Source organism: Eumetopias jubatus, unplaced genomic scaffold (genome assembly GCF_037043125.1).
Source record: "Eumetopias jubatus isolate StellerSeaLion01/CBP00866 unplaced genomic scaffold, mEumJub1_p1.0 scaffold_2, whole genome shotgun sequence".
NCBI classification, from domain to species: domain Eukaryota; kingdom Metazoa; phylum Chordata; class Mammalia; order Carnivora; family Otariidae; genus Eumetopias; species Eumetopias jubatus.
Window position 1 is genome coordinate 22582836 of NW_028274808.1, and position 25149 is coordinate 22607984.

General features: G+C 38.0%; 1 protein-coding gene across 1 annotated transcript in view; it reads left to right on the forward strand.

Annotated features, from left to right (window-relative positions):
• Positions 1 to 25149, forward strand: part of MSR1 (macrophage scavenger receptor 1) — an 86804-nt gene that overhangs the window by 50544 nt on the left and 11111 nt on the right. The window contains exons 8-9 of the mRNA XM_028099800.2: positions 417 to 470; positions 18796 to 18984. Coding sequence (XP_027955601.1) covers positions 417 to 470; positions 18796 to 18984 — 243 coding nt within the window. The remainder of the gene's footprint in view (positions 1 to 416; positions 471 to 18795; positions 18985 to 25149) is intronic.

The window sequence follows — 25149 nt, forward strand, 5'->3', positions numbered from 1 at the left end:
GTTTTGTCTGCTTTAGGAAAATGGGATATTTAATGCCTTTATAAATAATTTGAGATAATGGATGAAGGGACTTACTCAGAACAACGACAGGTTTCTAATAGGACTTTTAAAATGATAGTCATTACATCTGAAACTAATGGTACACTCTCTGTTAACTAATTGAATTTAAATAAAATAAGTTTAAAATTTTTTTCAATAATGAAAATAAAATGATAGCCATTATTATTATTATCAACATCAACATTATTGTATTTGAATACAGTAGGTTATGGTAAGCTGATATTCCGGGTTACCTTGTGATGCTCTGTCTCCATTTAAAGCAATTCATTTTTGTCTCCATTTACAACAATTATTTTTTTTAATAATTGCCCTAATTACGAAAAAAAAATGTTGCTTTTTGTTTGTTTGTTTTCAAGGAAATCCTGGACCAAAAGGCCAGAAGGGGGACAGAGGGAGTGGAAGCATACTAAGTAAGTTTCTGTTGCATTGTTTTTATGTGTGCCTTATAATAAACAAGCCTGTGATCATAGTGGTCTGGGCTCGAGGAGAGTGTGGGCAACTTCAGCATCAATCCATAGAGGTTCTGTGGAAGTCAGCCACAGTTTTCTCCAAATAAAGCATGCTAATTGGAGTAAAACAAATAGATTAAATTATACAACTCTGATTCTCATTACCCACTTGTATTTTGTTTTCCTGATGAGCACAGTTTTCTAAAAATTCCACATAGAAAATTGTTCAACTTTCAAGCCACTTTCAATCTACTGAAGGAAAATCAAGTTTATGAATAGAAACAATTGTATCCTCCTTACCTACTGACTGAGGGAACTGAAAGACTCCAGCTAATGGAATGTGGACAATCTGAGAACCCTGGCCTACCAATAATCCTCTGATGGCTGGTGTTTTTGTGTTTTGTTTTGTTTTACTAAAAACTTGAAAAGTTGTGTTCTATATCCTAGACTTTCAAAATTGCAGCAGAATAGATTTGACACAGGGAACTCTGTTGATCGGATGCTGACCTCATATACATTGGCCCTTAAAAACAAATTAGATGGGGTGTCTTCAATATGCCACACTCTTAAGTCAGTTGTTGTGTATTAGGCTGAATCCACACAGATCAAGTGAAAGGGTTATGAAAAGGAACTGAGGAATCCCCCCTCCTGCCTTCCCAGTAGGAGCTGCATGTGATGTGTGCAAGTCTGGGGATAGCCGTCACTACACACACACACACACACACACACACACACACACACACACGCACGCACGCACACACACACACACACACGCACACACACACGGTGATCCTAATCTCTACCCAAACAGCGTCTGCTTTAGACAGATTATGGCTAATTCTTTAATGTACCAAAAATCTAGCATTTTTCAGTTGTAGTTATTATTTAAAAATATAGTACCAATTTCTCTCCCTTATGGCAGAAGTAATTATTTTAACCTGTAGTGTGTATGGATACGGCCCTTAGACAATTTAGGTTCACCACCTTGAATGCCAGCCCCATTCAAGTACATGCTTTTCACAATTGTTGCATTGTTGATGGCTCTTGCCCCTAAATTGAACAACATTATTGTGTGTCTCCTCACAGTGCTTTAGCATCTTTCAGTGATTATTAGTGTTACTATTATAGTAAGATAATGGAAACATTAGTGTACCTTTTCTCCTTCCTGTCCATTTCTTTAATGTGATTACTTTTGTCTGCTGTAATACTTTCTATCCTACCTGGTCTCCTTTCTCCTTGTCACTCTGGTTATTTTCACTTGAGCTCATTGTGTAACTCTTTTCTCTATCTTCCTGTTTATCTCTGTCTTTATCTCTGCCTTTATCGTTATCTTTGATGCAGTTTTTATCTCTTTTTCGCCTTTTCCTGAGACTTTCCTGAGCTACTTAACCTTGACTCTGGGTAAGCTTGGCAAGTAAAGAACTTCTCTATTTTGTAGCCTTTTAAACTGAACACCTACCCGGTCTTCTGGTACCTGAGGTTATCAAATGCTTTGAGTGTTTTTTTTCAGATTTGTTCAGAAATGTTTTCAGCTATAGGTATTTTCTGGCTGTTTTGAACTTTATGCTCATACTTTCTTTGTGAAAGCAACAATAGAGATATTTCTGTGTATAAGTGTTTATGGCCTCCAGATTTCCCTCCATGCACTCCCCCTCTAGAGAGTATAGGTAACTCCATAATGTTTCCAAAAGAAAGAATCATAGACACAAACATCTATACAGTATGTTCTGCTTTTACTTGATTGAAGGTAATATGTCAGTCACTTGCCCATGTCAGGACATGTGGCTCTAGCTCTTTTCTCTCAATGACTATGCAGTATTCCATTATATAGCTATACCATAGTGCCCATAATACATCAGTCTATTCCCTTATCATGAACACTTGACGATTTTTGTTGGCCATGATTTGGCTTTAATAAGAAGTGCTACATTCAGCAGTCTCATACATGACCTTGTGGAACTATTTCATAATAGAGAATTTGCTAGGAGTAGAGTCAATAGTTCAAAGGTGACATGCATTTTACAATTTGATGGTTTCTTGTAAATGGCTCCAAAAAGGTTGCACCAATTTATTCTGCATGAAAGTGCCTGATTCTCCCCGTCTTCAGTTAGTTCTGATAAATAATAATTTATATTGAGTTATTTTAATACATAATTTTAATATTTTTCAGGCATGATTTAAATATAAAAAGAATAATCACTGATTTCCTCTTTTATATATATGTCAGCACCGGTACAACCCCCTGATCGTATTTGGGCAGGGCCCTTTTAAGATCAGGTGGGTTGGGCAAGACACCTTCTGCTACCATCTCATTAAAAGGCCCTTCACCTCTGGACAAGTCATCAGCACAACCAACTCCAAGATCTCTTTGTGGCTCCCCCAAATGGCTTTGGTTCCTGTGTGGTGTGCAGCTTCCACATGGCTTTCTCTCCTGGTCCTTTGTGCTGTTGGGGCCTCTGTTCCCACGTTCCTACCTCTCCCCACTCCAGTACCTCACCATCACCACCATCTCCTAGCACCCTTAGCTGGGATGCCTCCCATGTACTGACTGGTGGGCCGCTCATGCCAGTTCTCAGAGCCAGGCCAGAAGCCCTCTGCCATCCACTCACCTTATGTTTTTTGAACCCAGTTTAATCCGTTGGGTTCTAGGAGACATCTCTTGGATACTGATTCTATGTGGGTTCTTGACATTTAAAAACAATACTCTCAATAAATGATAGGATACATAAAAGAAAATGCATTTGTTAATTCACTCATTCATTCACTCAGCATATGTTCATTGCATACCTCCTGGAGCTGGACATAGGAGCTAATAAGATGACTATTGCCTCTCACCTTACGGAGCTAATTGTCCCTGGAAGCCCTAGGCATGTAAACGGGCAATTCTACGATACAGCAGAATTATATAAGGGGAGGAATAGGGCTTTAGAGGTGTTCAGAGGAGATCAAGATTATTAAATTCCTTAAAATATTAAAAAGTAAATTGATTTTGATTAGCTTAGTTTACCTTCTTGTCTTCTCATTCTACAAATTACAACCTTTTTTTTCCCCAAGTTTATAGTGAAGTAAAGTAGAGCTTGGACAGTTCATTCAACACATTTAGACCAAAAAATAGAACTTGTTTCCTTAAATGACCTGGCTATCTGAAGCAAGAATATTTTGATCATGAAAAAATAACACTGAAATGTTTTATTCTAAAAAGCTCCTTGTATATTATACTTTAAATATCAATTATAGATCCTGAAGATGAAATATTTCAGTACATCTGGAGATATTTTGTGTAGGTGAAGAAAGGGATAAAAATGAGAAAGGAGACAAGGTAAGAAAAGACAGACCAAAAAAAAAAAAAAAAAGGAACAGGGAAGATGTAGGGTAGTGTGATATTTGTGTAGGTCTCTCTATTAATTAACAGATCACATTGTCACACCTCTCATTTCCTTCAAGGTTTACACATAGACCCAAGCTTCATAGTCTTAAATTTCTAGTAAATTCTGAGTCGTGTGTGCATGTGTCTCTTAGCCCTTCCATTCCCTCTCCTGTAAAAAGGACATCGTGACACCTACCTCACAGGGTTGTTGTGAGGATCACATAAGGTATTGTGTGGGGAAGGATGCTCTGTAAAACCATAAAGTGCTTTAAACACGGGGGTACCCTTCACAGTGGTCTCTGTGAACTGGAACCGTTCTTCCTTGCTGGTATCGTGCAGACATGTAAAATCCATAATCAGGGTAGGAGGGAAAGCAAAATGAAAATGCGAGAAGCCAAATAAATGTCACGGACAAAAAGAGCGATGCTAGAGAATATGATAAGATTTTACGATAGATAGAGCAACGCGAGTGTGACCAGATCACAAATCAATGAGTTTGTCTGAGCCGAGCTGAAGAACATAAGTTATAAATAAAAGAAGTGACGCAACAGAGTGCATGCCAGAGGCCAGAAGCTGTCAACAGAGGTCAGAACAAAATGTCAGCCTAATAAAACAAGAATCCAGGCTCTGAAGGACAAAGCAGGATGAGAAAGCGCCAAGAAAGGTTGAAACGAATTAGAATGGTCAGAGGTACTCTGGGTCTGCACCTGTGTGACACCAGAGTCTCCAAGAAAAAAAAAATTTAAAAAAAAAGAGGAGGTAGAGGAATCAGCCAGTCTTCAGATGGTCCTTATTATTAGAAAACTGGCAATGTTGACTAGTCCATGAATGCAAACACATGGAGATGAGTTGGATCTCTTTGTCCATGGTTTAATCAGATGTGACTTCCTACGCCACTCTGCGCTGGGGGACAGCTAAAACCTGGGGAGCCTCTTCTCTTGCTAACAGCCGTTGGTCAACATTGGCCACAGCATGACCTTGATCCCAGAGATCGTGGAAGAAAATTCCAGGGGGACTCAGTTCACAAGTTGTCTGACAGCCCAGACCACAGATTAGGGGATAAGGGCTTCTCTTCTCTGTTTAGACAAAAATAGATGCTGAGTGCCCAGTTCAAATGCACAAGTTATACCAACTTGAGTAATGTGCAGTGAAGAGAAGTCTACCCCAAGCTCTCATGCTTGTCACAAGGGTTTGTCTGCTCTTTCTCACCCAACTTGGAAGGGTGTTTCAGTCAAGCAAAAACAATTCCTGCTGTACAGTTAAACACTTTGCGTGAGGCTCTGTCCTAAACATACCAGTTAGCAATGTGTCATTGGTTAGTATTTCTTACTGTGCTTTGTTCATGCTGATAATTAGGATGTGAATTTAAGGTGTCTTATTTTGAAACTCATACAATGATACGAAATATCAGTTTGTCTTCCGGTTGATTTCTACTGAGGACTCAGCACGATATTAAGTGATTTCTGGTCTTTCTGAAAGCATTCAATTGACCAAAGTCAAACCTTCTCCTCCAAACACTAAATAATTAACAACAATGAACATTTAGAGAACACTGGCTGTGCACTAGGGGCTTTTGACACATTCTCTTATTTAAACCTCAGAAGAGCCTTGGAGGTAGGTACTATGATTATTCCCATTTTATAGGTTGGAAACTGAAGCTCACTTCTGATAAATAGAAGAGCAGAAATTCAAAGCTAGATGTATGAATTTCCAAAGGCCCTGTTTGTAACTATGACTCCATTCAACAACCCCACACTAGTTTTATGTATTTTTATATGTAAATGCCACAAATACATAGCATGGAGGGTGTGGAGAAAGAAGGAAAAGAGAGAAAGAGAATTTTTTTTTTAATTATTTATTTGAGAGAATGAGAGAGGGAACACAAGCAGGGGGAGAGGGAGTAGCAGACTTCCCACCAAGCAGGGAGCCCGATGAGGACTCGATCCCAGGACTCTGGGATCATGACCTGAGCCAAAGACAGAGGCCTAACCAATTGAGCCACCCATGTGCCCTGAGAAAGATATTTGTAATAAGCAATTTGGTTTTCTAGAATGGGCCTATAATTTGAAGACACTAAGGAGACGAAAATCCTTACAATATACTTCCGTTATTTTAAATTCAAAAAATCCGTATTTGTTTATGTTTCCACCTTCACCTATTAGTTCGGCTCTTGTGCCCAGTCTCTGCCCCGAATCTATTATCCAGAAACACAGTCTCCCTGGAATACCCGTGAAACTTGCGTTATCCGTAACAGGAGTTATTTACTTGTGACCCACGGGGAAGGAGCTATCCGTTAATATTCTGTCTTGTCTTCAGTCCCTGGCTCTATTTTAACGATTTTGAATGAGGTTTGGCTGCTTTGATGTTCCTCTTTTGTTACTGTGTCTCCTTTTAACTCCTCACTATACGTTTCTGGGCAGCCCCCGTTAGGACTGAGCGGAGCACACGTGTGGTGTTTAAAGTAAAGCTTTTTTTCTTTTCTTTTTATGTGAGTCCCGGCATTGTTGCTAAAACACCGAACGTTCCACTAACACAATAGATGGGAATAACTCATACGTCTTATAAACCCAAATAGAGTTTAGCTTTATAGATTTTTTATTTATTTGACAGAGACAGCGAGAGAGGGAACACAAGCAAGGAGAGTGGGAGAGGGAGAAGCAGGCTTCCCGCCCAGCAGGGAGCCCAATGCGGGGCTTGATCCCAGGATTCTGGGATCATCACCTGAGCCGAAGGCGGACGCTTAATGACTGAACCACCCAGGCGCCCCTGAAATAGAGCTTTAAAAGATGAATGGATCCAGCAGTTAGCACTTGCCCCAATGAGTCCCTATCCCAGCTCACACAGCCTGACTCCTCCCAGAGCCAATTAGAAGGAAAGAAAAAAAAAAAATCAGTACAGTTCCAGCTCAGGCTTTTGCACTAGCAAAATTTGAAATCCATCCATTTCTGGGCCGGAATGCAGGTGAAATCAACCCAACACCAACCTCAGAGGGTAAAATGGCTTTCCTGCTGCTCTTCAGAGAACTGGGTCCCGGCTTCCCATTCTGCAGTCAGTTTAGTCTTAGACCAACCCAAGATTGTTTATTTTGTGCCAATGAAAGCCTGTCCAAGTAGGGGTTCACATTGTCCTGCAGTGGGAATCTCAACACCAAATTCCCTAGAACCACACAGTTACTTGCACATAAAGTGTCCAAGAAATATTTCCCGTTGTGGCTTATCCTACAGACTTGCCCTTTCCTGGGGCTCTCCAGTTACTTTCATTCCCAGCTTCCCCTGAATTACTCACATCTGCTTGATCCACTCACAGCCAAGTGAAACACCTGAATCCCAGCAACCTTTCAGATGCTCATTAAGCGAACTGGTTAAAGGAATCCTAATGTGAATTCTTTAGCAAAATGAAAAACACCCTTCGTCCTAATGAAGTTTTGTGTAATTCTGATTTCTCATTTCCTAGAAATGCTGGAAGGTAAATTGTTTTACCTGAACACCAATACTCAGTTTCTGTACACAATATTTTTACCAGAACTCCACATGGTTTATGGCATAATTCCTTTCCTACAATATGATTGTTCTAGTCCAAGACATCTTCCACACCAAACTGTCCTGTTATATTCTCCTGTTATAATCTCTTACCTACTCTATCACCTATACCTAGAAACACTATTTCTATCCCAAAAGAACATGTATTATATTAATCACAGAAGGTAGCCAAATGAATAATTAATATTACTATTGAGACATCTAGTAGGTACTCAATAAATACTTCTGTAGTTTTTAAAATAAGAATTGGAACTTCTAGAGCGCCTGGGTGGCTCAGCCCGTTAAGCGTCTGCCTTCGGCTCAGGTCATGATCCCAGGGTCCTGGGATCGAGCCCCACATCCTGCTCCTTGCTCCTCGGGGAGTCTGCTTCTCCCTCTCCCTCTCCCTCTCCCTCTGCCCCTACCCCCCGCTCGTTTTCTCTCTCTCTCTCACATAAATAAAATCTTAAAAAAAAAAAAAATAGAACTTCTAAGCCTTTAAAATAGACATTTAAGTGACGAAGTGATTATTTTTTGTTAAAGGTTTTTCACTGTGTTCAGATCATGACATAACAGGGATGGGTGCTTGGTTCTCATTTATGAATTAAAGATAAAGCTGTATTTCCAAATTTATACCCATTGAGGTACTCTATTTCTCATTTTGTTTGCAAGTACTCAAAAACACAAAGAGGAAAAAAAAGAGAGAGAAGTGTATTATTAGTCGGCTAGGGGTTGCTAGAACAAAGTACCACAGACTGGTACTAGACATAAACAACACAAACCTATTCCCTCAGAGTTCTGGAAGACTGAAGTACAAGATCAAGGTGCCCTCAGGACACTGGTCCTATTGGATTAGGGCCCCACCCAGATGGTCTCAAAGAACCTTAACCTATTTCCTTCGAGCTCCTATCTCCAAATATAATCACACTGGGTGTTAGGACTTCCACAGATGCATTTTGGGGGGTTATAATTCAGTCCGTAACAGGAAGGTATCAAGAACTGATGTCCATGTGTGTGGGCAGTCTCATGTCTAATTCTTTGCTGTGCGGGCCTGGAACTTTAAGAATGAGGAAGATCTACTTCAGGTGTCCCTGCCTCTCTGCCAACCAGTTCTCAAGGCCTAAATTGTATCATAAATAAATTTGAGACATTCTGCTGTTCTTGTAGTTATGAAAGCAATTTCATTCTCATTTGTTGTCAGTATTTTGTTTTCGCATTTCAGGGATCTTCTTTTACATTATGGAATCCATAAAATTATAAAAAATTGTCAGGCTAATGCAGTTTAAGTAGACAGTAGCCAATGGTGACTAGATTAATGAGAAATAGAATGACCTGGGAAGCTACTTCTAATGTTTATTTATTTATTTTTAAATATTTTATTTATTTATTTGACAGCGAGAGAGAGAGAGAGAGAGAGAGAGAGCACAAGCAGAGGGAGAGGGAGAAGTAGGCTTCCCGCTCAGTAGGGAACCCGACGTGGGGCTCGATCCCAGGACCATAGGGTCATGACCTGAGCCGAAGGCAGATACCCAAGTGACTGAGCCACCCAGGTGCCCCACTTCCAATGTTATTGTCAAATAATCACCATCTCTGTATTTGTAACAATTTTTTATTTATTTTTTAAAGATTTTATATTTTTGTAACAACTTTTTAAATAGAAAGAAATAGAAACCTGCTTAGTCAAGAAACAGAATCTATTGATTCACATAAGTAAGAATTCCAAGAGATGGTTTTACTTCAGGCATGGTGTTCAGGCATGGATCCAGGAGTTCAAACTAAGTCATTTAGACTCAGTATCTCTCTCTCTCTTCCTCTGTGTATATATGTGCATATATATATATTATATATATATAAATTCAAAGCTGTGTATGTATATATAAAATATGTATATATAAATTCACATCTAGCCATGTCTGAGAAAGAATGCCACCTTTTCTCCTTCAGAAGAACTCTTGTTATCTCTGTTTGGATACTGAATTTTCCCTTGACTAACCACTGTTGTATTTAGGGAGTGGGGCATACTCACTGCCCAGTCAAGTAGGGTCAATAGCAAGTGATGGGTTAGGCAGGATCACGCCTTCAGAATCTCAGAGTATAGGGTAAAAGGCCCTGAAAACGTGGATCAACCTAACTTTGCTATTACATACTATTCAGTAATATTCTTGTTAAGTGCTTAGTGCTTACTGGACAACAATGTATTAGGTCAATTCCTCCATAATGTGAGAGGTTTAGAACTCTCTTAAGTAACCACACTGTGTTCTTGTATCATTCTCCCAGTTGTTCTCAGGCTCTGGTGAGCATCAGAATGACCTCTGAGGCTTCTATCAGATATGAATGGCTGACTCAACGTACAGAGATGCTTATTTCAGGGCTTTGGGTTGTGGACCACTATGTGTGATTTCCAAAAGCTCTCCTTGGAATTCCAAAGCACGGGTAGTTGAAAATTTCTTCTTTAACACATGATAGATACTTTTGTGCTACCATTACCCATTCCCAAATCTGAATTTTTAAGAATTAATAACACCAATAACACTAATGTCTATAGCACAAAGAGTGACCCTTCTGTGCCAGGTGCTCTGCAGGGCACTTTGTATGGCTCTCCTTCACTTCATCCTCACAAGGAACCTATCACTCTGCTGTTTTTCCCCTGAGGATTTAGTAACCAGTGCAAAATCACACAGCTAGTATTTATGTGGAGGAATTTGAATCTTGGTTTATCCCATTTTTAAATTCTATCACATTATATTGCATCTTAACTTGAATTTTTTTTAAAGATTTTTAATTTGAGAGAGTGAGAGAGAGAGAGAAAGAGAGAGTACGAGATGGGAAAGGGTCAGAGGGAGAAGCAGACTCCCCACTGAGCAGGGTGTCTGATGAGGGACTCCATCCTGGGACTCCGCAATCAAGACCTGAGCCGAAGGCAGTTGCCCAACCAACTGAGCCACCCAGGCGCCCTTTAACTTGACTTTCTTTCTCAAACTTCTTCAAAGTACATTCATGGACTAAAATAGTTCTCACAAAAGTTCTGTGAGGTGATTACAAAAAATGTCATAACACATGAAGAAATTAGTATGAAAACAGGCAACACAGTTTGTCTAAAGTCATAAAGGAAGTTTGTATCACAACGGAGAGTAGGGCTCTGGTCTCCTGGCTTTTCACGTAGTGAAGCATCCTGTTCCCTGATACAGACTGTGCCCCTTCTCTGGCGAACAAGCACTGGGACCCTCTCTTTGGAGATAAAGCATCTAGTACCTCAACCTAACTGAGACCCCACACTTCACAGTTGTTGTTTTTTTCTGCTTTCTGTGATTACCCAAACCAAATTTGCTATCCCATGCTTTTTTTCTTCTTCCTATCTACTTTGATTACACTAAAACAGCCAAAATTTAAGCTAAGCAAATGGAAGCAATGTTTCCTGGAGGAGAGAGAAATGCTCATTTGTTGGATTTTTGAGGCATCAGGTGATCTATCTTTAAATACCTGTGGACACAGCTGTTGGACAGAAATCATGGCCTTTCCTGTCAAATGCCAAGGGAATGGAGACTTTATACATTAATGTCTCCTACTGATCCAGCAAGGCAGTCCTGATAACACTCTAGAGCTCTGAACAGTTAGGAGCATAAACCAAATATAGCACACAATGACAAGGAGAATGCATATTTTCTTTTAATTTACCTCCCGATCCAATTCAAGGGGCACTCGATTATTTTAGAAAATAATTTTCTCTTCATGAAAAGTCAAAGTATCTGTACTGAGTTGTCAGTCCTGCCAATAACTAAACAGATTAAGCTTTCCTGGGCCAAATTTAAGACATTTTTCTTCACAAAATCCACAACTCAAAATCCCTACAGTCTATGATTTTAGTTTCCTAGAGTAACTTTCAGAATGAAATATAATTAAAAATTCTAGCTCTACCTTTCTGTAGTACTTTCTAGCCCAAAACACATTTTTTCATATATTATCATATTTGAAACCTCAATCGTTGGAGGTAGGTGTTATTATATGTATTTTATAAAGAGGCAAGTGAAGGATCAAGTAGGCTAAATCACTATCAATGTCTCAACAGATTATAAAGAGGGACATAGGATCTTTACGGGGTCTGGCTGAGGCCTGCATTTTCAGAAATCAGAAAGAACGATAATGTAATTTATGCCAGTTTGTGATGTGCATGTTCTAAATTAGCTCTGTTCAATATCTTCATGGATTGCTTATTTTTATGCCATATGGTTTTAAGTGAAGAGCAAAATTGTAAACAGTCTAAAAATAAGTAGGTAAAACTCCCCTTTATAAATTTTTTTTAGTTTTCCTAACTCTAAAAACTGACTCACTTAGAAATGAAATACTAAATAATGACAAAATTATTCTAAAAGGATAATAAATATCCTAACATATGAGCACAGTCCCTTGAAGAACACAATATGGTCTTTGAAAGGCAGACATGTCTAATTGGCGATTTGGAAATCCAGTAGTAGAAGCAACATTATAGCTCAGGATACTCTGAGGACAACTTACAGTCCCAACCATGCTGGCTTCTCTTGTCTTACTCAACCTTTCCATTTTGTTTGTTTTTCCCCCACATAAACTTATCCTTAAGCATCACACCTTTGTGGGGATCTGCACAACTAGGGAGGTATTCTTTTTAAACACAAAGTTCTTCTTTCATCTTAAGTATTTATCACTTATTTTAGCAAGATTCTTTTTAAAGTTTTATTTGATAATTCAGCTCCAAAACTGACAAATATAGGAAATAATAGCCTTCTGCCACTTTTTAATTTTCATACGTTGAAGTAATTTACTCGCACTCATAATTAAGTTCGATTTGCTCAATACCATCTGAGTTGAGTACCGTGGATTTTGAAGCAACAGATTCTCAGTCTTTATTTTAGTTATTCAGCTGTTGAACTATGGGTGTTCAGTATAATCCTGGTGGAATTTGCTAACTCATTTCCAGTATAGCCAAATATCTACCACCCAGCTATTCTGCAGTCCTCAAATCTTGGGGTTCAGTTTGTTCTTTAATAATGAAATAAAACTGAGCACCAAACTCATGTTCTAAGGCAGTTCAAGTGCCTCCTATGTAAAATAGTTTGACGAAAATACAGAAAAATTGTATCCCTCCATGTGTCTTCCCTGCCACCTCTGTGATACTGGGTTTAAGAGTGTTATAAAAATTCATATCCACATGAAACCTCAGAATGTGACTTTAGTTGGAAGTAGGATCTTTGCAGGTATAATTAAGCTAAGATGAGGTCATATTGGATTCAGGTGGGCCCTAAGTCGAATGACTAGCATCCTTATAAGAAGAGAAGGACACACAGATACAGGAAGAATGCTGAGGCAGACACTGGAGTGATGTAGTTATAAGCCAAGAAACGTTACGAATTGCCAGGAGCCACTAGAAGCTAGGAAAACGCAAGGAAGGATTTCTCCCTAGAGCCCTCAAAAGGAACATGGCCCTGTAGACATCTTGATTTCGGACTTCTGGCCTCCAGAACTGTGAAGAATTTTTTTTTTTTTTAAGATTTATTTATTTGAGAGAGCACACATGAGGGGCGGGGGAGGAGCAGAGGGAAAGGGAGAAGCAGACTCCCCACTGAGCAGGGAGCCCGGTGCTCAGGGTCCATCCTAGGACCCTAAGATCATGACCTGAGCCACCCAGTCACCCCTAAATTTGTTGTTTTAAGCCACATGTTTGTGATCATTTGTTACAGTTGCCTTAGGAACCTAATAACCTAGGTATCTTTGGCTGCTACTTTCTTTCCACACCACTCATTACACAATGAGCACCAGGTCCCTCCCTTCACTTGAAGTACCCTAGGTCCACCTGGGGATCTAAGAGGATTTTACTGAAGGTTTAGTTATAATAGGAAAACGTGAGCAGAACAGTCCACAGTGTAAAGTTGAACCTCAGACTTCACTGTCTTGAAATTCCCAGCCAGCTTACACCTCAAATTTCCTCACTGGACATTGTCATTCTCTCCCCTGACATCAGACAACGCTGCCTACCTGCTCTCCGCCGAGACCCTCTCCATCTACCTTGTTCTCTGCTCTGTCAAGGGATTTCCAAAACGTTTGTCTCCTTTGACTTCCAGAATAAGATTCAAAATCAGTTACAATAATTTTCCAGAGAAATTTAACTCTACTTCTCCAAACATCTGATACCCAGGTTGTGCCTTTCTTTCGTAGCTAAATACCTCATTAAACTAATTATCTTAAAGAAAGTTTAAATAAATTTAACCCTAAATCCTAATTCCAATAAATAATAAGAAAAAAGAAAACATGACCATGAGGTAAATGATATGATAATAGTTGAAATAACTAAACTCCTCAAGAGTTATGTTTAAGGGTGCCTGGGTGGCTCAGTGCATTAAGCGTTTGCCTTTGACTCAGGTCATGATCCCAGGGTCCTGGGATCGAGGCCCATATGGGGCTCCCAGCTCAGTGGGGAGTCTGCTTCTCCCTCTCCCTCAGCCTGCTGCTCCCCCTGCTTGTGCTTGCATGCTCTCTCTCTGTCAAACAAAGAAATAAATAAAATCTTAAAAAAAAAGCCTACAATAAACAAAGCAAAAATAACCTCTAAACTTGTTAACTTTTCTTATATTTGGAATTATTTCTTCAGATTTAAATTACAAAACTTTTTGCAAATTATCTGCTCTATTACATATTTTTCTTTTGGTATCTTACAGTCATAGAAATATGAATAAGCTATTACTATATAAATATTTTATATGTTTTTATTTTATATACAGACTTTTAAGAATACATAGAAATTATCACTACTCTACTCCTCCCTTCAGAACAGGGAAATAAGAGTGAGATTGCTTGTAGAAAGTTAAACTACAATGAATCAGAGCAGAGATATGTCAAATTGAATGTATTAACATATATAAGGAAAAACGTGTTAACCAAACAGTGTTGGCCAGTCCCAGAAGCAAAATCTCACGGCGGTGTTTCATTGTAAATTAATAAATTAATTAAGCCAGTAATTCACTGATTGCAATTTGACTTTCTGTGCAGATTGCCCTCGGGGAGAAAATGGCCTTGTCAAGCAGATACAAATATCTCAGTTTTTGAGGCAATTACATTTCTCATTGTAAATTGAATTGACATTTGGCCCCAAGATTCTATTTAACATTAGTCTGCCAATAAGAAATAAATTCTCTGAACCTACAAAACCATTTTAGAATGCATAAGGCTTCTGATCATCCCTCCCACCTTGGGGCGCTCTCAGTAGTCACATCGTTTTTGGTTTTTTTCCCCATAATGGGATTCGTGTTTATCTCAGTTAAACCTGTCTTTCCTTCATGGTTTCTCTTATTGCTTCTATACATAGAAACAGTGTTCCCTGTAGAGACTTGTGAAATACTGAATTCTGTGTGTTCTATTGTTTGATATTTTAAGCATTTACTGACTTAATCCACTCAGGCAATGCAGTTTACACATCAGGAAGAGCTCACAGTGACTCATTCATTCATTCATTCATTCATACCATAACTCTTCATCAATTCCTAAGTGAAAACCTGCATTTTATCAGGCGCTGAAATGTTAACTGTAAAGATCTTAATTTAGTGGAGAAAATTCACTAGTGTAGAGTGCTCTGGTGGGTCAGGAGTGCTGTGGAAGTTTGAAGAGGGAACCCTATCCAAACCCTGGGATTGAAGGTAGAGAACTGGAAGGTGTGTGGGGGATAGGGGAGGGTGTGGGGGAGCATTCCAGACAGGGATCAAAGCCCCAGAAATATGGGAGAACAAGGCTTATTTGGGAAATGTGAGCAGTTATATAACCGAAATGAAAAGAGCAAGAAGTGCAGGGATGGAGTGGTTCTCAGACAGACTGGAGAAGGAAGCAGGGATGAGTCATGATGTTATTTGTTCCAGGATCCCTGGCAGGAGTATCCCTACTGAAATCCTCCGTCAGTCTAGTCCACATATTGTGTGTTCAACTATACCAGGGGTTGGTCAGCTTTTTATGCATAGGGCCAGATAGTAGATATTTGTGGTTTGCATGCCAGAAGGTCTCGGTCACAACTATTCACCTCTCCTGTTGTAGCCTAAAAGCAGCTTTAGACAGTATGTAAACTAATGGGCATGGCTGCATTCCAATAAAACTTTATTTACAAAACAGACAGCAGGCTGTAATTGGCCCATGGACCCTACTTGACTCATTACTGGTCTAGAAGGGTTCCTTCAAAATAGTAAAAAAATCATGTTTGGAAATAAAGCTCAAATAAACTCACATCTGAAATTATAGGGTAGGTTTTGTCTATCTGCAGAAACTTATCCCAGTTGGTTGAGAACTCCTTTTTGAGAAGGATAATCATTAAAGAGGGAATTAGTAAAACAAAATTTTTTAATGAATTAGGTAATTAATATCACAGATAATATTCATTCCAATGCTTTCATAGCAAAATGTCAACCTCAAAATGTTTTAAACTTGTAAAAATAAGAACTAATATTTATACACCATTTTAAAGGATGCACTATTTCAGGACGCCTGGCTAGCTCAGTCAGAAAAGCAGGTAGCTCTTGATCTCAGGGTGGTGAGTTCAAGTCCCATATTGGGTTGTAGAGATTACTTAAGTGAACTTTTTAAATAAATAAATAAACAAATAAATAAGAATGTGCTATTTCTTCTAACTTTCACAATGACCTCAAAAATCCTAAAGGCGGGAGACATGTTTATTTCAAATAATTCCTGGAACCCAGGAAAATGCCTGGCATGAAGTTTTGTGCATTAACTAAGAACATGTAACTAACAGCAAATAATCATTTTCTCTTTTTGACAGTTGAAAAATTTGGTCTTAGAGTGGTTACATGGTTTAATAAGGTCACAGAAACCGTGTGAGAGAAGCAGAACTAAAATTCAGATTATCCAACTCTTGGTTTTTTGCTTTAGTTATTCTCTGCAGTCACAATCTAGAAAAGAACACACATCTAAAAACATACTATAATTAGTATTGCATAAATACACCAAGATTACTAAAATATCTTTTATGGTCTAGACTTACTGTCTTTTTTTTTTTTTTTTTTTTAAAGATTTTATTTTATTTGACAGAGAGATAGAGAGCACAAGTAAGCAGAGAGGCAGGCGGAGAGGGAGAAGCAGGCTCTCTGCTGAGCAGGGAGCCTGACGCGGGGCTTGATCCCAGGACCCCAGGATCATGACCTGAGCCGAAGGCAGCCGCTTAACCGACTGAGCCACCCAGGCGCCCCTAGACTTACTGTCTTTGCTCAAAACTCACCTTCAACAAGGAAATGGCTCCCCGCTCTTACTCCAGAAATGCCTTAACACCATCTACAAGCCAAGAAGCTGGCCACCAAATCTGCTACCACCTTAGTCTTGGACTTCCAGGCTCTAGAACTGTGAGAAATAAATGTCTATTCTTTAAGCCACTCAGCCTGTGGTATTCTGTTACAGAGTATGAACAGAGAATAAGACAGATACTAAAGTTTGAGAACTACTGCCCCAGGAGACACAAGGCTTCTTTTTTTTTTTTTAAGATTTTATTTATTTATTTGACAGAGAGACACAGTGAGAGAGGAAACAAAAGCAGGGGGAGTGGGAGAGGGAGAAGCAGGCTTCCCGCAGAGCGGGGAGCCCGATGCACGGCTCGATCCCAGGACCCTGGGATTATGACCTGAGCCAAAGGCAGATGCTTAATGACTGAGCCACCCAGGCGCCCCAGACACAAGGCTTCTTAATGACATTTTGGGAGGGGTAAGAGATAAAGAATGCACAGTGAGAACACTTTCATACGCTTATTTGGGCCATAAGACCATCAAGCTCATGTAATCAAATGTTTGAGTATGATGTGTGTTTTGTCGTAGCATCATGATAAACATATTATGCTTGGCTATATTTGACTTCTGTAAAAACAAACATTTGGGTGTGGCACTACTTAATACTACATGACTCTAATATTTTAAAACTTCAAACAATCCACTCCTGGATGATTGTTTCCCATTTTCTTAGGCAATTATAGTGAATGATTGGGTCACATGGGTATTTTACTTGGTAATTGAAAGTTTGAACACTGTAATAACAAATTATTTTCCCTTTAAGAATGTTTTATACTCATATTTATTATGTGAGGAATGGCTTATGCACTTGGGCATGGTTACATTAATTCAGTATTTAGCACTGAATTCTATTTTGGAAGGATCAAGAAAATAATTATAACTGTAATACCACATATTAACATGTTTGCTTTTTGTGCTTCTGAGTGGTTCAGTCAGTTTTGTCATAGGAAATGGCTGATATTCTTTGTTACTAGATTATGGTTTCAACAAGATTTATTCCAATTAGAAAAAAAAAAGTTACTGGATATCTCTTGAATTAATTGAGCTTTGTAAACCCATTTCCTAATGCTCCATTTTCACATTAGAGGGATATTTTTGTTGAAAGTTATATCTTGCTTTTTTATACTACAGTGTTTCTCAAACTTATATTCGAAAAGATGTATTTAAATAGAACTGCACTTGTTCATTGGCTTTTATGATTATTAGAGAATACTGTTATTTTTATTTAGCACTAGACAATTTTTTAAAAAATATTTTGTCTCTGCCTTTCATTCTGTTCTTCAGCCAAATGATTTTTAAACAAAAACTTACTAGAATAATACAGGTTCTTTAAAGAAATTTTGACTCCCCAAGTGACTTGTTTTTGTAACATTAATTACACACTTTTATTTTTCTCTCTCTAGGTTCATAATGTATATATTTTTTAAATAGGAGTCATTTCATATTTAAACCTGCACATGATCAAAATTTTATAAAAGTTTATCATATATAGCAGTTTGACTAAACATTGAAGAACAAAATTATTTTTGTAATTACAAACTGGGTATATTTCTTCACAAAGTTTATTGCTTTAGTGATTTCTCAGAATATCCAAAATAATAAATATTGTCACTACGGTTATCTTGATTCTCTTGGTAAAAGACAGGATGTTTGGTCATCTATTTTTGTGTTTATAATATTATAAAATATCTTCTCCTCAACCTCCTATATCAAAAAAATCACTGGATTATGTGTTCCAGTTTGTGTGTTAGTGTGGCAAGAAAATAAATCAATTCATTATATAAATTTTTCGAAATAGTATGAAAAGTCCACAGGACATTAACAAACTTGTAGCTGTTGAATTTTAAAGTCATTGGAACATAATCTTTGAAATGTTCTCCTATCTGTAACTTATATAAATTGTATGTGTAACTCATAAATGTTGAAACATTTTACTCTTCAGTTTTGACTGAGATACTTGTAATTAAACTCTTGACCAACAGGTGGTGCTAGAAAGTTTAATATTTATTTCAATAGTGGAATTTACTGGGAAAAAATGTAATTTTTTAAGCATTATAAAACAATATTTATATGTGATTAACCACCGGTTGTTTTTGTTACAGCTCCACTTAAAACAGTACGACTGATTGGTGGTAGAGCTCCTCATGAGGGCAGAGTGGAGATTTTCCACAATGGCCAGTGGGGCACAGTTTGTGATGACCACTGGGAACTGCGAGGTGGACAGGTCATCTGTAGGAGTCTGGGATACCAAGGTGTTCAAGCTGTGCATAAAGGAGCTTACTTTGGACAAGGTAATTAAAAAAAAATACACACACACATATTTAAATGAAATGTAGGCATTCTCTAATACATAGAATAAAGTAGTGGCAGGAACATACAAAATAGGAAGAAAAATCCTACACAGGAGTTTTTTGAATGGCCTTTCCTAGAAAGGAGAAATGAAAAGAAAGATATTAAAAATAAATGGCATATGCTATCAGGCAATCTTTAATGTTTAAATTTTATTTAGACTCATCTGGTTAGTTGGAGAACACTAACATAGAGGAAAACAGAGTGATTGGTAAAGCAGAACAGGAGAAATAGGGACAAGTGAACTACAGACAATCCTGGGAAGCTCACTTGATGGATCTGGGTCTTGTGGGCATCTATCTGAGCAATCCCATGTGCTCACTCATATTCTGTCTTCTGTGGAACTGGAAAGGAGGACATTGGCTTGTTCATTTACCTCCTGGTCATATCCCACAGGAATGAGAGCTATTCTTGGTCTGTGATGGAGCACCTATATTCTGAAAGGACAGTGAGGAACCATAAAAGAGAAAGAAGCAATTATATGGGTTCTCCATACCTACTACTTATGACTTCTCCAAATCCTTTCAGACATGATGAGAAATAAGGGAAAAGGAAGGTTACTTTCCTCTCTATTTGAGGTTGATAAAACATTGAATAATTCTTTTGATGCATGCATGTTTGTGTATTTTTACCTGGATGGCTCAGTAACCTATTATATAAACGTATTAGAGAGCTGGGAAGAAAATTTGCAGAGGACAGAATATTTGAATGTATACTTTGGACATTTTTACTGTCTCATTTTTTTTCTAAACAGGTACCTTACAGTAGGCTTTATGTATAATTAAACATACAAGTGCTTCAATCCTAAATGACAAAGAGATTAGAAAAAATAAGCATATAAATTAGACTTTCAAAGTCAATATTTTTTATTATTTATTCTACCATCCAAATCTGATAAATAAATAATTGGCTTCTCTGAAGTTGATGTTGACAAAGAAAATTGGCCCTCTTCATTTTATAAGTGTTATTTTAGACAGATATGGGCAAGAATAAATTATGTGCTAAATTATAGAGATAAGATTATCTGGTGATGCTGCTATTCTGTCTATAGTGATAAAATAGGGGAGTGTGTCAAATCATATAAAAAAACTACAACAGTATAAGATAGAATTCTTAAATTCATAAAAGATAGTAATGTTATGCTATTGCTATGGGTCAGCATTGTGCAAAACACGTGAATAGTACCAATGAGAGTTCACAGTTAAATCTTTATTCCTTTACCTAAATGAACTCACTATATCAGATATAAGAGGTAAATTAAAGCAGAGATCTAGGTTCCAAAGTCTTCAGAAGTCAGAAATATCATTTAGTCTCCTATGAAAAGATGAGATAAGACAAAAGAGAATGGTGATGGTGAGAATTTCAGCCCCTGGCTCCAGTTTTTTATTTGTGCCTTATAGTTTTGGATAGAAGAAACAAAGGAAATAGAAAAGATCTATAATTGCCACAACCAAATAGATATTTGGAATTTCCATATGTTCCATCTCGACTACATTTTTAGAACTTTCTCCCCAGGTTGAAAAGTATGAGCTAAAATCATTCTTGCACCTGTAAAAAGCAAAATGTTTTAAATGTCAATAAGCCAGTTTTTTTTTTTTCCCCCAGAGAAGGAGAAAACAATTAAAAAATCCCCAACTCTTGGTCACTAGAGAATCAAATGAATCAGTCAATCATTTAGCAAGACCAAACCGCCAATCTGAGTTTCCACAATGTTGTATGGGGAGAGAATTTATTTCTATGGGAACTAAGACCCACAGCATAAAGGCCATTTATTTCAAATACTTAATCACCTAAAACATTTAAAATGACTGTTAGCATCTATGAAGTGGAGAGCCGTGGTGCTAATAGATGGTATACAATTTTCATCGATGGTGACTTACCTGGTGGATGGCTAAAATTCTTCAGTTTTAGGAATAACAACATGTGATTTGAACTATTAGGATGTGCCTATGTTGACAAAGTGAAATATAGTTTGCCATTTAGTCAGGTAATTTAATCAACATGGGCTAGCCAAATAGCTCAATCCAAAAAGAGAAAACTATCCTAAAATACCTTTCATCAAGATGACTAATTTTATAGCTTACATTATCCAAAGAGTTGACATTTAATTTTGTATCTTTACAAAATAAGCCCCATACTGCAGTTTATTAATCTCTTCTATCTTGAAGTAAACTCTTCATCTATTACAAAGGGAAAACCAAATTCAGAGCAACAGCGGTAGCCTATGTACCTTAATTAAGGGGAAACTAATAAGGTTTGGCAAAATATGATCTATGGAAGGAAAGCAAACAAGATGTTCCCCAGTTTCATTTCGTTACTGAATATGAAGCCTAGTGCCCTGGACTTCAAGGCTATTTTCTTTTTGTTGTTGTTATTGTTGTTTCAAATTTTTATTTAAATTCTAGTTAGTTAACATATAGTGTAGTATTAGTTTCAGGAGTAGAATTTAGTAATTCATCACTTACATATAACACCCCAGTGCTCATCCCAGCAAGTGCCCTCCTTAATGCCCATCACCCATTTAGCCCATCCCCACCCATCTCCCTCTATCAACCCTCAGTTTGTTCTCTATAGTTAAGAATCTCTTATGGTTTGCCTCCCTCTCTCTGCACCCCACCATGTTCATCTGTTTGGTTTCTTAAATCCTACATATGAGCGAAATCATACAGTATTTGTTGTCTTTCTCTGACTGACTTATTTCACTTAGCATAATACTCTCTAGCTCCATCCACGTCACTGCAAATGGCAAGATTTCTTTCTTTTTGATGGCTGAGCGATATTCCATTGTGTGTGTGTGTGTGTGTGTGTGTGTGTGTGTGTGTGTGTGTGTGTATATCTATCTATCTTTCTATCTATCTATATATATCTTCTTCATCCATTCATCAGTTGATGGACATTTGGGCTCTTTCCATAATTTGGCTATTGTTGATGATGCTGCTATAAACATTGGGGTGCACAAAGCTGTTTTCCATTGAGTTCGAAATGCAGGTGGTAAAAACAAAGTTGGAGATGATTGTGTTAAGCTTGCATTAACATTAAGGCCTCATCTCACAAGTAAAATATTCTTTTCCCCAAAGCCTTTATTCATTCCTGTTTGTATTTCTAGGGATTTCATTTCTCAAATACTAGTAAGAAAAGGTGGAATTAAGTATTCTGAACTATTGGCAAGAAAATGTTTTCCATTTAAATAAGAAATGAAACAATAGAGTTTCATCTCATGTGAAATTATTTATTTGGCTGTATGGAGACAATTCTCTCAAGTTCTCTTTTTTTAATTTTTTTTAATTTTTTCTATTGTATTTTTATTATTTTTATTTTACTAAGTTATGTTAGTCACCATACAATACATCATTCGTTTTTGATGTACTGATCCACGATTCATTGTTTCCTTATAACACCCAGTGCTCCGTGCAGTACGTGCCCTCTTTAATACCCATCACCAGGCTAACCCATCCCCCCACCCCCTCCCCTCTAGGACCCTCAGTTTGTTTCTCAGAGTCCATCATCTCTCATGGTTCGTCTCCCCCTCTGATTACCTCCCCTTCATTCTTCCCTTCCTTCTCCTAATGTCCTCCATGCTGTTCCTTATGTTCCACAAATAAGTGAAACCATATGATAATTGACTTTCTCTGCTTGACTTATTTCACTTAGCATAAGCTCCTCCAGTCCCATCCATGTTGATGTAAAAGTTGGGTATTCATCCTTTCTGATGGCTGAGTAATATTCCATTGTATATGTGGACCACATCTTCTTTATCCATTCATCTGTTGAAGGGCGTCTCGGCTCTTTCCACAGTTTGGCTATTGTGGACATTGCTGCTATGAACTTTGGGGTGCATATGGCCCTTCTTTTTACTACATCTGTGTCTTTGGGGTAAATACCTAGTAGTGCAAAAGGGTAGCTCTATTTTTAATTTTATGAGGCACCTCCACACTGTTTTCCAAAGTGGCTGTACCAACTTGCATTCCCACCAACAGTGTAAGAGGGTTCTCCTCTCTCCACAACCTCTTCAACATTTGTTGTTTCTTGCCTTGTCAATTTTTGCCTTTCTAACTGGTGTAAGGTGGTATCTCAATGCGGTTTTGATTTGAATTTCCCTGAAGGCTAATGATGATGAACATTTTTTCATGTGTCTGTTAGCCATTTGTAGGTCTTCTTTGGAAAAGTGTCTGTTCATGTCTTCTGCCCATTTTTTGACCTGATTATTTGTTTTTTGGGTGTCGAGTTTGAGAAGTTCTTTATAGATCTTGGATACCAGTTCTTTGTAGTGTCATTTGCAAATATCTTCTCTCATTCTGTGGGTTGCCTCTTTGTTTTGTTGACTGTTTCCTTTGCTGTGCAGAAGCTTTTTAATCTTGATGAAATCCCAAAAGTTCATTTTTGCTTTTGTTTCACTAGCCTTTGGAGATGAATCTGGAAAGAAGTTGCTGTGGCTGATGTCAAAGAGGTTACTGCCTATGTTTCTTGTCTAGGATTTTGATGGATTCCTGTCTCACATTGAGGTCTTTCATCCATTTTGAGTTTATCTTTGTGTATGATGTTAGAGAATGGTCGAGTTTCATTCTTCTGCATGTGCCTGTCCAATTTTCCCAGCACCATTTATTGAAGAGACTGTCTTTTTTCCATTGCATATTTTTTCCTGCCTTGTCGAAGATTATTTGACCATAGAGTTGAGGGTCCATATCTGGGCTCTCTATTCTGTTCCATTGGTCTAAATGTTTGTTTTTGTTCCAGTACCATGCTGTCTTGGTGATCACTGCTTTGTAATATAGCTTGAAATTAAACAACACGATGCCTCCAGCTTTGTTTTTCTTTTTCAACATTTCCTTGGCGATTAAGGGTCTTCTCTGATTCCATACAAGTTTTAGGATTGTTTGTTCCAGCACTTTGAAAAATGTCATTGGAATTTTGATCAGGATGGCACTGAAGGTATAGATTTCTCCGGGCAGCATACACATTTTAACAATGTTTATTCTTCCAATCCATGAGCATGGAATGTTTTTCCATCTTGTTGTGTCTTCTTCAATTTCTTTCATGAGTGTTTATCCTTTACCTCTTTGGTTAGGTTTATTCCGAGGTATCTTATGGTTTCTGGTGCTATTGTAAATGGAATCGTTTCTCTAATTTCTCTTTCTACAGTTGCATTGTTAGTGTATAAGAAAGTAACTGATTTCTGTGCATTGATTTTTGTATCCTGCCACATTACTGAATTGTTGTATGAGTTCTAGTAATTTGGGGGTGGAGTCTTTTGGGTTTTCCACATAAAGTATCATATCATCTGCGAAGAGACAGAGTTTGACTTCTTCTTTGCCAATTTGAATACCTTTTATTTCTTTTTGTAGTCTGATTGCTGTTGCTAGGACTTCTAGTACTATGTTAAACATAGTACTAGAGTGGCAAGAGTGGGCATCTTTGTCATGTTCCTGATCTTAAGGGAAAGGCTCTCAGCTTTTCCCCATTGAGGTTGATATTCTCTGTGGGTTTTTCATAGATGGATCTTATGAACTTGAAAAATGTTGCCTCTATCCCTATAGTCTGAAGAGTTTTAATCAGGAAAGGACACTGTATTTTGGCAAATGCTTTCTCTGCATCAGTTGAGAGGACCATATGGTTCTTCTCTCCCCTCTTACCAATGTGTTCTATCACATTGATTGATTTGCGAATGTTGAACCACCCTTGCATCCCGGAGATAAATCCCACTTGGTCATGGTGGATGATCCTTTTAATGTATTGTTGGATCCTATTAGCTAGGATTTTGTTGAGGATTTTGGAATCCATATTTATCAGGGCTATCAGTCTGCAACTCCCCTTTTTGATGGGGTCTTTGCCTGGTTTGGGGATTAAGGTAATGCTGGCCTCATAGAATGAGTCTGGAAGCTTTCCTTCTGTTTCTATTTTTTGAAACAGCTTCAGGAGAATAGGTATCATTTCTTCTTTGAATGTTTGGTAGAATTCCCCAGGGAATCCATCAGGCCCTGGTCTCTTGTTTTTTGGAGGTTTTTGATCACTGCTTCAATCTCGTTACTGGTTATTGGCCTATTCAGGTTGTCAGTTTCTTCCTGTGTCAGTCTTGGCAGTTTATAGGTTTCCAGGAAGGCATCCATTTT